The sequence below is a fragment of the Neovison vison genome, chromosome 5 (genome assembly GCF_020171115.1).
Source record: "Neovison vison isolate M4711 chromosome 5, ASM_NN_V1, whole genome shotgun sequence".
Taxonomy (NCBI): Eukaryota; Metazoa; Chordata; class Mammalia; order Carnivora; family Mustelidae; genus Neogale; species Neogale vison.
The window spans coordinates 154,316,516-154,329,304 of record NC_058095.1 but is presented as its reverse complement, the minus strand read 5'-3'; the positions used below and the strand labels follow the sequence as shown (position 1 = coordinate 154,329,304).

Below are 12,789 nucleotides of genomic sequence, written 5' to 3'. Positions count from 1 at the left end.
TATGTACCAGAAAATGTGAAGGGCAGCTTCCCGCAGTCCCATATTTTGAGAGCTCACTGAATCAAAAAGGAACTTCAAACCTTCAGGCCACTGATTGTTGCCATCCTCATCTAAAAGTAAAGAAATCCAGGCACAAAGTGTAGAAGTCAAAACTTCAAAAAATGAAGGGTTATTCTTTTCATCCTATAAGCCTCAAAGTATGTAGCAGTAGAAAATGTCACATGCTCTACATTAAAAAAAAAAAAAAAAATCCTAATACAATTAGGTTCTTTAACCATAAACATGGCATTCTAATCTTATAAAAAAAGCAACTGTGTTTTTGGGTTACATAAGAAGAGGTATCAACAGTGGTTATTTCCAAGGAGTAGCATTTGGAGAAAGGCAGCACCATGACTATTTGATTGGTTAACTCTTATTTACACTATTGCTATTAAAGAGTTTATTTTTAAAAAGAAATTATTTTTACAAGAGAGAGAGAGAGGGTGAGTATGTGAGTGGGGGTCAGGGTTGGGGGAGGTAGAAGGGAGAAGTGGATTCCCTCAGCAGGGAGCCCAATGTGGACTCCATCCCAGAACCCTGGGATCATGACCTGAGCCAAAGGCAGATGCTTAACCAACTAAGTCATCCAGGTGCCTTTGTGGGTTTTTTTAAAGTTTTTATTTATTTATATATACTATTGCTATTAAAGAGTTTAAAAAAAAGGCAAAGTTAGTATTTGGTATCAAGATCTTGAAGCCAAAACACTGTAAATATTACCTTCAAACTGGAGAAGATCCAAGAGTGGAAATCCCAGGACCCAGAGCAGTACTCATGCTAAAAAGGTGTTTATTTTTAAACCAGATTTTAAAATAAAGAATTTTTGTGGCAATTTGTAGTAAAAATGAGTGACCACAAAAATCTGTACTAGTTAAAAGACTCACAAATTATACTGTCACAAAGAATTTTAAAAGTTGTAGAAATTACAGATGACTTATGTATGCACTTTTCCTTTCTAAAATATTTCCCTTCCATATTTTCTGAATTTTTTTGAAATGGCAAATGTGCTACTCAGCTGACATAAAAAAAAAAACAAAAAAAACCAAACCTTAATCAGTCCCTTTAACATAAAGATCGTGCTTGGGAGCTGGGAGAATGAAATCTCTATTTAAAAAAAAAAAATCTATGGAAAGCATACTTCGAAACATTGTGGAAACCTTTTGATTATTAAGTGATTTTGAATTAGAAATGGTATGTACACCTAACACAATTCTTATCTGCACACTTAAACTTGAAAACAGATTTTCTAGGCTACTTTAAAAATTCAAATTTAAAGGTTTCAGGGGGTTTTGAACTTATTTAAAATAATTTAACACATTTCCTATTTTTAAGAATTGGCTGATATCAGTCAGCTGACTTGAACAACTGACTTGGCATTATTGGTAGTGGAGATTAAGAAATTAGTGTCATACCCTAATACCCAGCAACTGCACTACTAGGTATTTATCCAAAGGATACCAAAAAAAGTGGATTCAAAGTAGGCATGTGCACCCCAATGTTTGTTAACAGCACTATCAATAATTGCCAAATTATGGGAAGAGCCCAAATGTCATCGAACTTAAGAAACAAAACATATGAACACAGGAGAAAGAAAAAATAAATAAAATCATAAAAGGAGGCAAATCACAGAGACTCTTAACCATAGACAATAAACCCAGGGTTGCTGGAGGGGAGGTGGGCTGGGGATAGGCTAGATGGGTGACAGGTATTAAGGAGGGCACTTGTGATGAGCACTGGGTGTTGTATTTAAGAGATGAATCACTCAATTCTACTCCTGAATCAATACTACACTGTATGTTAGTTAAGTATTAAATTAAAAAAATATTAGTCATGATTTACTAATAAGCACAACCAACAATATTCTCCCATTTAGCCCTTATCTTCATGAGGTATCCTTTTCAACCTTTAAAAAGATTGCCTAAATGAATTGAGTTTAACATCATATCTACGAATGGGGTGCCTGGCTGGTGCAGTTGGTTAAGCATTTCTTGGTTTCAGCTCAGGTCATGATCTCAAGGTCATGAAATCAAGCCCTGTTTTGGGCTCTGTGCTCAGCACAGAGTCTGCTTAAGATTCTCTCTCCCCTCTCCCCACTCTGTGTCTGTAAAATAAATGAGTCTTTAAAATAAAATCCTATCTCTGAATCGGTCAGGAAAAAAAAAGCATATTCAATTACATTATTATTTTTAGTGTGACCAAAAAGGGTTTTGATTATTGGTAAAATGCATTTTTAGAGATTTTCCTTTTATTTCACTGTTTAAAAACATTGTGATAGTATTTCATAAAGCACACAGTATAGTGGTATAATAGCCTATGCACATAATTTACTAATATACAAATATAATAGCAAAACCTCCCAGAGTCAACACATTTTTGCTTCTGTTGGCAAGTTTAATCTACAAAGTAGGTTTTAAGTTACACTGTGCTTTCAAAACTTTACAGATCAAGGAGGAAATAAAACTGACAATTTTTAAGCAAACTGCAAAATTAGATTTCTCCACAAAGATGTTCTGAAGACCAACAGATAGGTACTTCACAAACATCTGTAATTTTTGGCTCTAAATGCAGAATCCATAATCATTCTCATTTTGAAGAGAGTAAATGGTACTCAGGTACTTAAGAATCTTCCTTTAAGATTCAACTGGAAAAAAAAAAAAATGAAAAAGAAAAAAAAGAAGGCTATACTCATTTTCATCTAGAACACAATAATGAATGTATCTGCATACACACCTATTAAATTCCTGGCCAGCTCTGCAGCAATATCACAAATTTTTTTCCTCATGCTGGACTGGGTTTCCATTTGAATAATCATCAGCAGTTCACTCTTGATGGCAGTCTGAACATCAGAAGGAAGAGCTGGATAGACTTCATCAAATGCAGAGGACAAAAGGCGTCTTAGGAGAACAGCAGCCATTTGTCTAGCCTACAAATGCATCATGTGGTTAGTAACTTCGGTGTCTTAGGAGAGAAAAAAATTGCCGACAAACTACATTCACTCCACCACTGATGTATTTTACTATTCTATTTTTACAATCCATTTCAAAAGCAAAAACTAGGTAAAATACACAAACTCTTGTCACATTAGCCTACTGTATAGAAAATGCTACCCACAATCTGTTTTTTGTTCAAAGCTAAGGAAAAATCTCTCAACACAGATTACAAATAGGAAAATTCTTAGTCATGATAAACCTGTCTTTAATTTCCACTTTTAATACATTCTTTTAAGAAAAAGAAATTAATATACCCTTAGGATGCTCCTTTCCTACTTCTCCATCTGGCTGTCATTCTAGTTTACCTAATCTGACTCCTAGCCTGGCCTATCTCGCTGTATCACAGCCCTTTCATTAGCCTTTTAGCTATCATGCTATCAAACCCACTTATCTTTATGCTTCATTCGAGCAAACAAACATTGAAAGTTTCTAGTGCCTAAAAGCGCTAATCAATCTTAATGTGTATATTCTTATCCCATTTAAAAATCTGTAAAATTGGGGCACCTGGGTGGCTCAGTGGGTTAAAGCCTCTGCTCAGGTCATGATCCCAGGGTCTGGGATAGAGCCCCGCATCGGGCTCCCTGCTCGGCAGGAAGCCTGCTTCCCTTCCTCTCTCTGCCTGCCTCTCTACTTGTAATCTCTGTCTGTCAAATAAATAAATAAATAAATAAATCTTTAAAAAAAAAAAAATCTGTAAAATATATTTAAGTTTGGCATTTTCTGTATAATATTCCTTTACATTATTTGAAGATAAATACCGTTTTAAAATTTTATCATATTAAATCAACAAGCCATTGAAACTATAAAACACAATTTTTCATCTTTTGTTTCATTTCTGGATGGCAACTACTCATTATCACTATAATCAGTTTGGGACGGTGACCAACAAAAAGGAGTTAAGCTACACAAATAAAATGTGCCAATTTTTTTCTCAAGTCATTTTTCACTGAATCTTTTTATCTTATTACTTTTGGCAAAGAGCAAACTTTTAAAGAAATCTTTAAGGGGCACCTGGGTGGCTCAGTGGGTTAAGCCACTGCCTTCAGCTCAGGTCATGATCTCGGGGTCCTGGGATAGAGTCCCGCATCGGGCTCTCTGCTCAGCAGGGAGCCTGCTTCCTCCTTCTCTCTCTACCTGCCTCTCTGCCTACTTGTAATCTCTCTCTGTCAAATAAATAAATAAATAAATAAAAAATAAATCTTTAAAGAAATCTTTAATGCTCTAGAAAGGATTCAAAGTGGTTAAAATCCTTGTAAAAGTAGTTCAAGTTTATGCAGTTCTCACACTTACATTGACAACTATGAAGCCACAATCAAGATCCTGAGGCTAGTTCACAATCATCTAATTCCTAAATCAAATCAAGATTTAAAAAGGGTTCAATATATGTTTTTTAAAATAAAATTTGATAGTTTTTAGTAGTATTTATTCTTGGCTTTAAAATTTGTTTCATAGGGGGTGCCTGGGTGGCTCAGTTGGTTACGTGTCTGCCTTCAGCTGACATCAGATCTCAGGTCCTGGGACCCAGCCCCACACTGGGCTCAGGGGGGAGGCTGCTTCACCCTCTCCCCCTCCCCCTCTTCCCTATCCATGCCCTCTCTCTGAGGGCACTCTCTCTCAAATAAAATCCTAAAAAAAAAAAAGTGTCACAACCAACTTGATTCAATCTTCAACAATTAAAATAGCCAACTGTTTTTAAAGATGTTACTTTACATTTGTTCTTCATATTTGAATTAAAGAATCTATTATAAAAATGAAGAAGTGCCTTCTGTCAGCTATTTTTAGAGACTAGAGCACTTTATACTGTTTTCTAAGCATCACCAAAGAACATCAAAATGCCAATTTAAACTAAGTGACCATAAGAAGTCAGGTGTAATACTATGTGGAAGTTTAGTAGGACTTCCATTTCCTTCATGCTTTAATATTAGTAAATAAGCGTCACTATACAAATTAACTTAAAAAAAAAAAAAAATCATCTCTGTGCCCAGTGTGCGGCTCTAACTCATGATCCCTAAGATCCAGAGTTGTATGCTCCATGAACTGAGCCGGCCGGGCTTTCCTCACTTTACAAATTCTCAATCCCATGTTTCATAGGTGGGATTGGTTTTCTAGACTTGGGGTATTTTGATACCTTTTCCAAAATAAAGAAAACATTCATTTAACATTTAATATATATAAAGGTATTACTTCTGGAAAGGAAAAAAAAAAATCCGCTGCTAAACATAGGAAAGCAGTAAGAAATAGTAAATCTGAATTTGGTAGAGTAACAAGGTCATCTGCTAAAAACCGTGATTTAAAAAGGATTCAACAAAATGTCTCTGTTCCTAAACATCTTTAGCACATACTCTTTACTACCTAGAGATGACTATAAGCATAAAAACTTTTAAGACAGATAATACATATTTTCTTAGAAACATCTGGCAACACATAAAACACCAAATGAATTAATTTCCTCCTTTAGAATGAACTGTTTCATGGAATAAAATTTTTTTTCTACAGCTACAGAAATCACTTAAATTTAATATATTTTTATGTAATTATTTAAAAACCATTTTAACTTAAAGTGTCCTGGACACATCATTTGACACAGAAAAAAGAAATTTCATTCTTAATAGAGGGTACTCAAAGAAAACTCTAACTGGAAAATAGCTTCTAGCAAATACTAAGTTCAATGTTCTGGTAACATCTATGCAGTCAACAACAGTTCTCATTACCCACAGACCACCATCTAATACCCAACTAGTTTTGTTAGAATGTCATACTCTCAAATACTCAAGTATACCTCCTCAGCAGCTGTTGTATTTCTGATGGCTTGTAAGAGGAATGTGATCTTTGACTGGCCTGGGATATTCTCATAGGTTTCCTACAGGAAAAAAAAAAGTTCAAGGTTAGAATATGTTAAAAAATGTCATAAGCACATGAGTGAAAAGAAGTGCAGTGAAGAATGGGCAAGGTCCATGCACAAGAAACCATGTCATCTAGGTCTGGTGGTAAAATTCCCCCGTGAGACACAACATACAATTCAGTGGAAAAAAAGAATGTCTAGAGAGTGACTTTGAAGCTCCCTTCCACCTTCAGCTATTAAATTTTTCTAATGTATGTGCACAACTTCCAAACTTTTGCTTCTCTGATGAACAAAACTTAAGGCAAAAGGCGGCCAAAAAATTCTTAAATGTGACCTGAGCTACCATACAGTTAACTAAGGGCTCACCTAATACCCCTTTACCTCATGGAAAACCACTTATCTTGTCATCATTTTCGAGATCAGATGATATAGAATGGTTCAAGTTAGCACTCACTACTTAACAACCACCAGAGAGGTATCTCAGATGAAGAAGTCCAAGAAAGGATAAGAAAGCATTCAAATTCTTTATGCTAATTTTTCTTTCAAGCAAAGATTATACTAAAACTTATATACATAAATAAATGAACATGGCCAGGAGACTTTATTATAATTTCTTTAATATCATTTTAATAATTATCTAGAAGTCTAGGTTTTGAGAATTAGGGCACTTCGTTCCTTCTCCATGAATAATGTAAAATGAGAACACATTGGTTAACAATAAAAAGTTGACACCAATCAAAAGATGATCGTCAAACTGGATCAAAATATAAGATATGCATTTTCTATAAAAGTTGAAGTACAGATTTACATGAACGTATAATTCCAACAACAGCAGTCTTTTACTGTGGAAAACACATCATTCTCTGAAATATACTTGGAATCGTTTTCCCCAAGAAGACGCTTACCTTGCCTGCTCTCTGAGAACCACCACCCCAAAACCCACCTGGTTTCTCTGGACAGAAGTGACAAGGACAAGGGAGGGAACAAAGGGTCTCCCTGAATCCACATCTACCTTATTAAGTACTCTTTGGCATCTGTGAGATAATGACAGATAAGGAAATAAAGGCTCAGAAGTGAAATGACCTGCCAAAGGTCACATACAATAAGCATTAGCAAGAACCCTGGTTTTCTGAGGCCAGCGGTACTGAATGCTCGCTCTTTCCGGGTTTCACTCCTGGGGGTCCGTCTGACTCCACCAACCAACCAGTTCTATTTATGCAGTGTGCTACACAGTTTTCAAACTTCTCAAACATATCTTAATCCGAAGAATACGTGCAGGGGAAAGATTTTAGTATCTTCTGATAACCTCAAGTTCTTTTCAAGTACACAGGCACACAGGAACGCAACAACGCTAAGAACTGTGACAACCATTTACAGCTAAGGAGATGGTCTGAATTTATGTACACACAAATGAGGTAATTTATGTAGAGATATTCATAAGATGATTGCAAAAATGGCTATGTGCCTTGAGGTTTCTCACCTAATCTTTACGAATGCAACTGAAAGACCGGTTATAGCCTTTCCATTTAAACATGGTCTCTCACAGTACAATAAAAATGCCTTTTTAGTCTTTGTACCTAGCCTAGCCCCCATGCACTACAGATGCTATAAATGTTTAACACTTTAATTTCCAGTGGTCTAAATCAAGTTTCAGGGAAAAAATGCTTTACTAGGATATCACTCTCAGAAAACCTTGCCCAGCTGGGACTATTGATTTGACAGTTGTACTGTGCTAATTTTAATAGACACTTATAAACAATAAGTCAAATACTAAACTCTATTCCATAAAGAATTAGAAGTCAAAGGAGAAGAGTTTAGTATGAGTGACATCTGACTCCTGAGAGAGGGTTCTCCCCATTTGTTCTGTTCCACTGTGGCAATCCAGATCGAGTATTACATTTACCCCATAACACTGGTCAAGGATAATAGTTTGGCAAGAAGAACACAGCCTTAAAATCAAGTTATTAGCCAAAATAGGCTGAGTTCCACCAAAACAAGGATGGTATCTCTTTCTCCTTGTGTTCCTAGCACCTATCACACTGGAGTGCAGCAAAAACAAAGAACATACATATAAAGACTATATAAAAATACAACTATTCTTTCTAAGAATATTCCTAGGCCAGGCAGGTTCAGTTAATGTTGCCAATGTCATGGCAAACAAAATTTCAATTCCATCTGATTTCACCATGAGCAATCAGACAATGTAAAGCAGATTTCACCTCCCCCTTTCCTGCCCACAAAGAAGAAATGTTAGTAAGTACTTATCTCACTCATTCCATAAATATTTATCGTGAGCCTGCATATTAAGAGGGGACAAGTTTCACCTAGTACAACTTTTACCTAGTAAACACCCTGGTTCCTCAAAAATCAAGTACATTTTTCAATATGTTGTCTTCCTTCTATTAAAATCTCATTAATGAAGTTCTGTATTAGAATCAATCAAAAACAAAGTCAATGGAGAAAATAAGAATGTAAAATCCATGCATATGATTAATAAAAAATACTTAAGCTTATGTCACATAAAATGTTTCATCATGAATGCCATGGACATTCAACTTTGTATTATCTGTCAACTACTTATTTAATTGTTTATTCATGTTATTGTGTTTTGAGACTTAGGGGCATTGAAATCATTTTCTTCAAGCATCAGAAACATTTTTTGTAAAGTTAAAGAAAAAAAAATCCTTGAAGATTTAACAGAAAATATAAAGCCCACCAAATGGTTTATACAATGGATGTTTTAAAAACTTTCAAAAGTTTTGAAGAGAGGGGCGCCTGAGTGGTTCAATAGGTTAAAGTCTCTGCCTTTGGCTCAGGTCGTGATCCCAGGGTCCTGGGATCAAGCCCCGCATCGGGCGGAGAGCAGTGAGCCTGCTTCCCTTCCTCTCTCTCTGCCTGCCTCTCTGCCAACTTGTGATCTCTGTCTGCCAAATAAATGGAAAAAAAAAAAAAAAAGTTTTGAAGACCTTTAATGTTTTTAATATATTACAATAAAAGTCTTCTACTGTACTTGATTTCACATTTGAATATAAAATAAGTCACCTTACTCAACAGTTTGGTATTTGTGTCAACTAAGTATTTTTATTTTGACTGAGTAAATTACAAAGATATCTACTGACTGTTTGCCAATTCTTTAGTTAAAAAAAAATTCCTGTATTTGCTATATCAGACTGTAATACTCAATTTAGTTTGATTCCTTATAAACAGCTCATTTCATAAGGCAAAAAAAGAGGTATGAAAATATTATATGCAGCTAATTTATTTTTCAAATGTTTTCCTTTCTTAAGCAGCTCTACTTACAGTCCAGCTTTGTGTTATGTGAGACCAGGAAACTACCCCTTTAACATTTACCTTTTTTGGGGTGTCAAATAAATAATATTTTACTTTATAATACCTAATTTACATATTGATGTTTCCAGGATACACAAAGTAAAATAGAGTCTAAAAAAAGTAAAAATGGAGACGAACAGTATAGTTGATCCTTGAACAACATGGGTTTGAACTGCACGGGTCCACTTATACATGGACTTTTTTAAATGAATGCAGTATAGTACTGAAATGTATCTTCTCTTATGATTTTCCTTGTAATTGTCTTTTCTCTAGCTTAGCTTCTTGTAAAAATGTAGTACATAGTATGTGTAACATTCAAAATATGTGTTAATTGGCTGTTTATGTTACTGGTAAGGCTTCTAGTCAACAGGAGGCTATTGGTTAAGTTTCTGGGGAGTCGGGGGGGTATGTGAGCCAGTGTCCCTAACCTCTGAGTTGTTCATGGGTCAACTGTACTTTTCAACTGTTCTTTATGAGAAAATGTGCTGAATGCTGCTAACTATCCCCAAAGTGATGGAAGTGATAAAAGATTTACAACAGGCACCAATTGGAATTCAAGCTGAACCAGACACTGGTATTAAGTTCAATAGAAGAGAGATTCCCCACTAGGCTTGACAATAGAGACTTAAGCAACTGGAGGGAAGTGGGAGAATTAAACTCGCTTACTAATTACAATGCTGTTCTGCTTTGTAACACATGGCAATTTCCATTATGGGTTAGGATTAAGAACTTATTTTGGTGAAAAATTACCTCCAGAGTTAGCAGAATGCATTAAAATGGTTTTATAGGATCATCACATCCCTCTGATAGGAGTGCAAATTGATGCAACTAATCAATGCACATTACTTCCAAGGACAAACGCTACTTTTAAGTATTCCACAAGTAAACCAGCAAAGCCTGGAAAGATAGGTATGCATGTATTCCTATTTTTAAGACGACACTGGGAATCTAATGCCCATTCATAGGGGTTGATTCACTCATATGATGGAAAACTACGTAGCTGCTTTAACAGAATCTTTTATGTGGCAATGTGAAATACGTTGAGTTGAAAAATCTAAGTTGCACAACAGTATGTGTATGATAGGCCCATTCGTGTAAAAATGAATGCATACATTTGCACTAGTAAGGATATTTTCAAGGACTACTCACAAGACACTTAAAAGTAGTTATCTCTGGGGAATGGGATAAAAAACGATTTGCGCTATTTAAATTTTTACCCGGAACACGTATCACATGTATAATACATGAATCAAAAATCATTAGACTAACGTTAATAACTGTTTAAAAGTGCTTTTTCATACAGAACTGACCTTCCTGTGTATTTACTTCACATATTATAAAACCACAAAGGTTAGCCAGCATATCCTAATCAAAGTAAATATTAACAACACTGTGATTCTAAAGACATCTGTAAAACTCAGGAGGACAAGAGGACTTGTCCCCCAATTTCATTAGCTACATGTAAAATTAATTTCTGCTCTGTAAAAATATCTAGCTGAACATCCTTCACTAAATCTATAAAAATCTTTAATCTCCTGGAGGTAGAGAATTCTACATAAAATAAAATTTGAAGACAGGTTCTTATGATGCACTTAAAAGAATCTAGAAAGCTTCTGCCCTTCCCTTTTAGTGTCTCACGTATACATCGCGTTCTGGACACTGACAGCCTCAGTTCAGTCTTACACTGAACTAAGTGTGTCTTGCTGCTACTTGCTAAAGGAACTTGCAGATACATCTGAAAATACGGTCTCTTGTATCCACAGCTCCCCAATTTGGAGGCCAGGAGCCAGAGGTAGTTTTAAAGAAAAAGAGAGAGAGAGAGAGAGAGAGAGACTGATTCAGGTTAAATTAAACGAAATTAAAGACTTAAACATATGGGGGCACTGGCCCACTTAAACAACGGAAGTCCCAGGACATCGCAGTTATGTTAAGAGACCACAAATCTCTAGAGATCAAAGAAAATGTGTCTAAAGGAAGAATAAAGGTGGAAGGTGCTTAGAAAGAAACCCTAAAGGAAACTTCACAGAATTGGGGGGTGGGGGTGGGGAGGAGAGTAATCCAGCTTCCGATGTTGAGAACTAGACAAGAGAAAGAGGACTACATGGAAGTAAGTGGAAAGGCAAGAGAAGACACACATTTCAAAAGGAGGGGATGGGGGAGGGAAAGACGGTACCGAAGAATGAGAGGACGGGAGAGAAATAAGGGTGATGGGACAGGGAGCAGCCGGGGTTTGGGGCACCGGGAGGGCTAGGTTAGGCGGAGACCGAGGACCGAAGGGCGGCGGAGCCTCCCACCGGGAGAAAGCGGGAAAGGGGCAAGGGGAAGCCTGGGGGCCCGCCCCACACCCCACGTCCCTCCCCGCCGCCCGGCTTCCCCATCTGGGCGGGGGCAGCGTGTCAGGAGCAGCCGCACGTGTGTGCGAGGGGTGGCGGGGTGCTAACTGGCGCCCGGCGCCGCGGCGACAAGGGCCGGAAGGGCCCGGGGGCACGGCCGGGAGCCGCGGGCTGCCTCACACGTGGGCTGCGCGGCCGCCGCCCGGCCCGGCCTGCGCCGCCACGGCTGAGCTGCCGAGGCCCGGCGGGGCGGCGGCGGCGGCGGGGAAAGGGCGGCGCGCCGGCTCGGGCGCGGAGTCGGGGGCGGCGAGCTCGGTTACCTCTGCCTGTTTCCGGACCACATTGTCGGGGCTGAGCAGGTTTCCCAGGAGCAGGTAGAACTGTTGCTGCTCCGCCGCGGCCGCCGCCATTGCGCTAGGCGTGTGAGAGAGAAGGAGGGAGGGGAGACAGGAGCCGTGAGGCGCGCTGGCGGGCCGGCGGGAGGGGTGGGGGCGGGCCCAGCGCGGGGACCTGCACCAGCGGCGGCGCGGGGCTGGGGGGGCCGGGCGGGAAAGGGCCGGGCAAAGGGGAAAGGGGAGGATGGGGCGGGGCCTCGCGACCCCTCACCCCGCCGCGGCCCCCAGCGCCGGCCTCTCATTGGCTCTGGGCGCGGGAGGCGGGGCCGAGGCCGCCTCCTCCGGGGCCGAGCCGATTGGCCACGCACCCTGCAGTGCCGTCACTGGCGACTCGCGGCGGGCAGCGGGGCTGGTCGCGGACGAGGTGGGGCGGGGACTTTGCCGGCCAGCTGAGGCCTAGGGTGACGTCGGGAGGGTGGCGGGAGGGGCTGGCTGGCTGGCTGGCAGCGCCGCGCCGAGGGGCGTGAGGTCCGGCTGGGGAGGTGGGGCTAGCTCCAGAGCGCGGGAGATTTCGGCGCCGCGGGCTGCCCGGCCTCCTCCTCTGCCGCCCGCTAGCCCCTCCCGGCGGCCCGACGACTGCCCCCCAGCTCCAGCCTCCTAGGTCCCTTGGACCCGAAACCCCCACTCCCCAGGGAGTGGGCCCCTTAGAAACCCACTTCCCACTTATATTCCACCCCCGGGATCCCAGACTCCTCCATCTGTCGTCAGACCCTCCGACCTCCCCCAGGACTGTGACTCAGGCCGCCCCTCTCTCCCGCCGCGCTCACCAGTGACTCACACCTTCGGCTTGTCCGGGAGAGGAGTTACTCAGCCCTTAGGCTCTCCCGCCAGGACTCCCCTCCCCTCCCCAGCCCAGGGTCGCC

The 12,789-nt window shown here is 40.0% G+C and overlaps 1 protein-coding gene across 1 annotated transcript in view; it reads right to left on the bottom strand.

The window, feature by feature from the left end:
* The window catches only part of IPO5 (importin 5), a 41,959-nt gene extending 29,938 nt beyond the window's left edge, over window positions 1–12,021 (bottom strand). Inside the window, exons 1-4 of the mRNA XM_044249988.1 lie at window positions 11,852–12,021; window positions 5,806–5,886; window positions 2,767–2,959; window positions 8–110 (exon numbers count right to left, since the gene is read on the bottom strand). Of these exons, the coding sequence (XP_044105923.1) occupies window positions 8–110; window positions 2,767–2,959; window positions 5,806–5,886; window positions 11,852–11,941 (467 nt within the window). The 5' untranslated portion in view covers window positions 11,942–12,021. The remainder of the gene's footprint in view (window positions 1–7; window positions 111–2,766; window positions 2,960–5,805; window positions 5,887–11,851) is intronic.
* Between the last annotated feature and the right edge of the window lie 768 nt (window positions 12,022–12,789).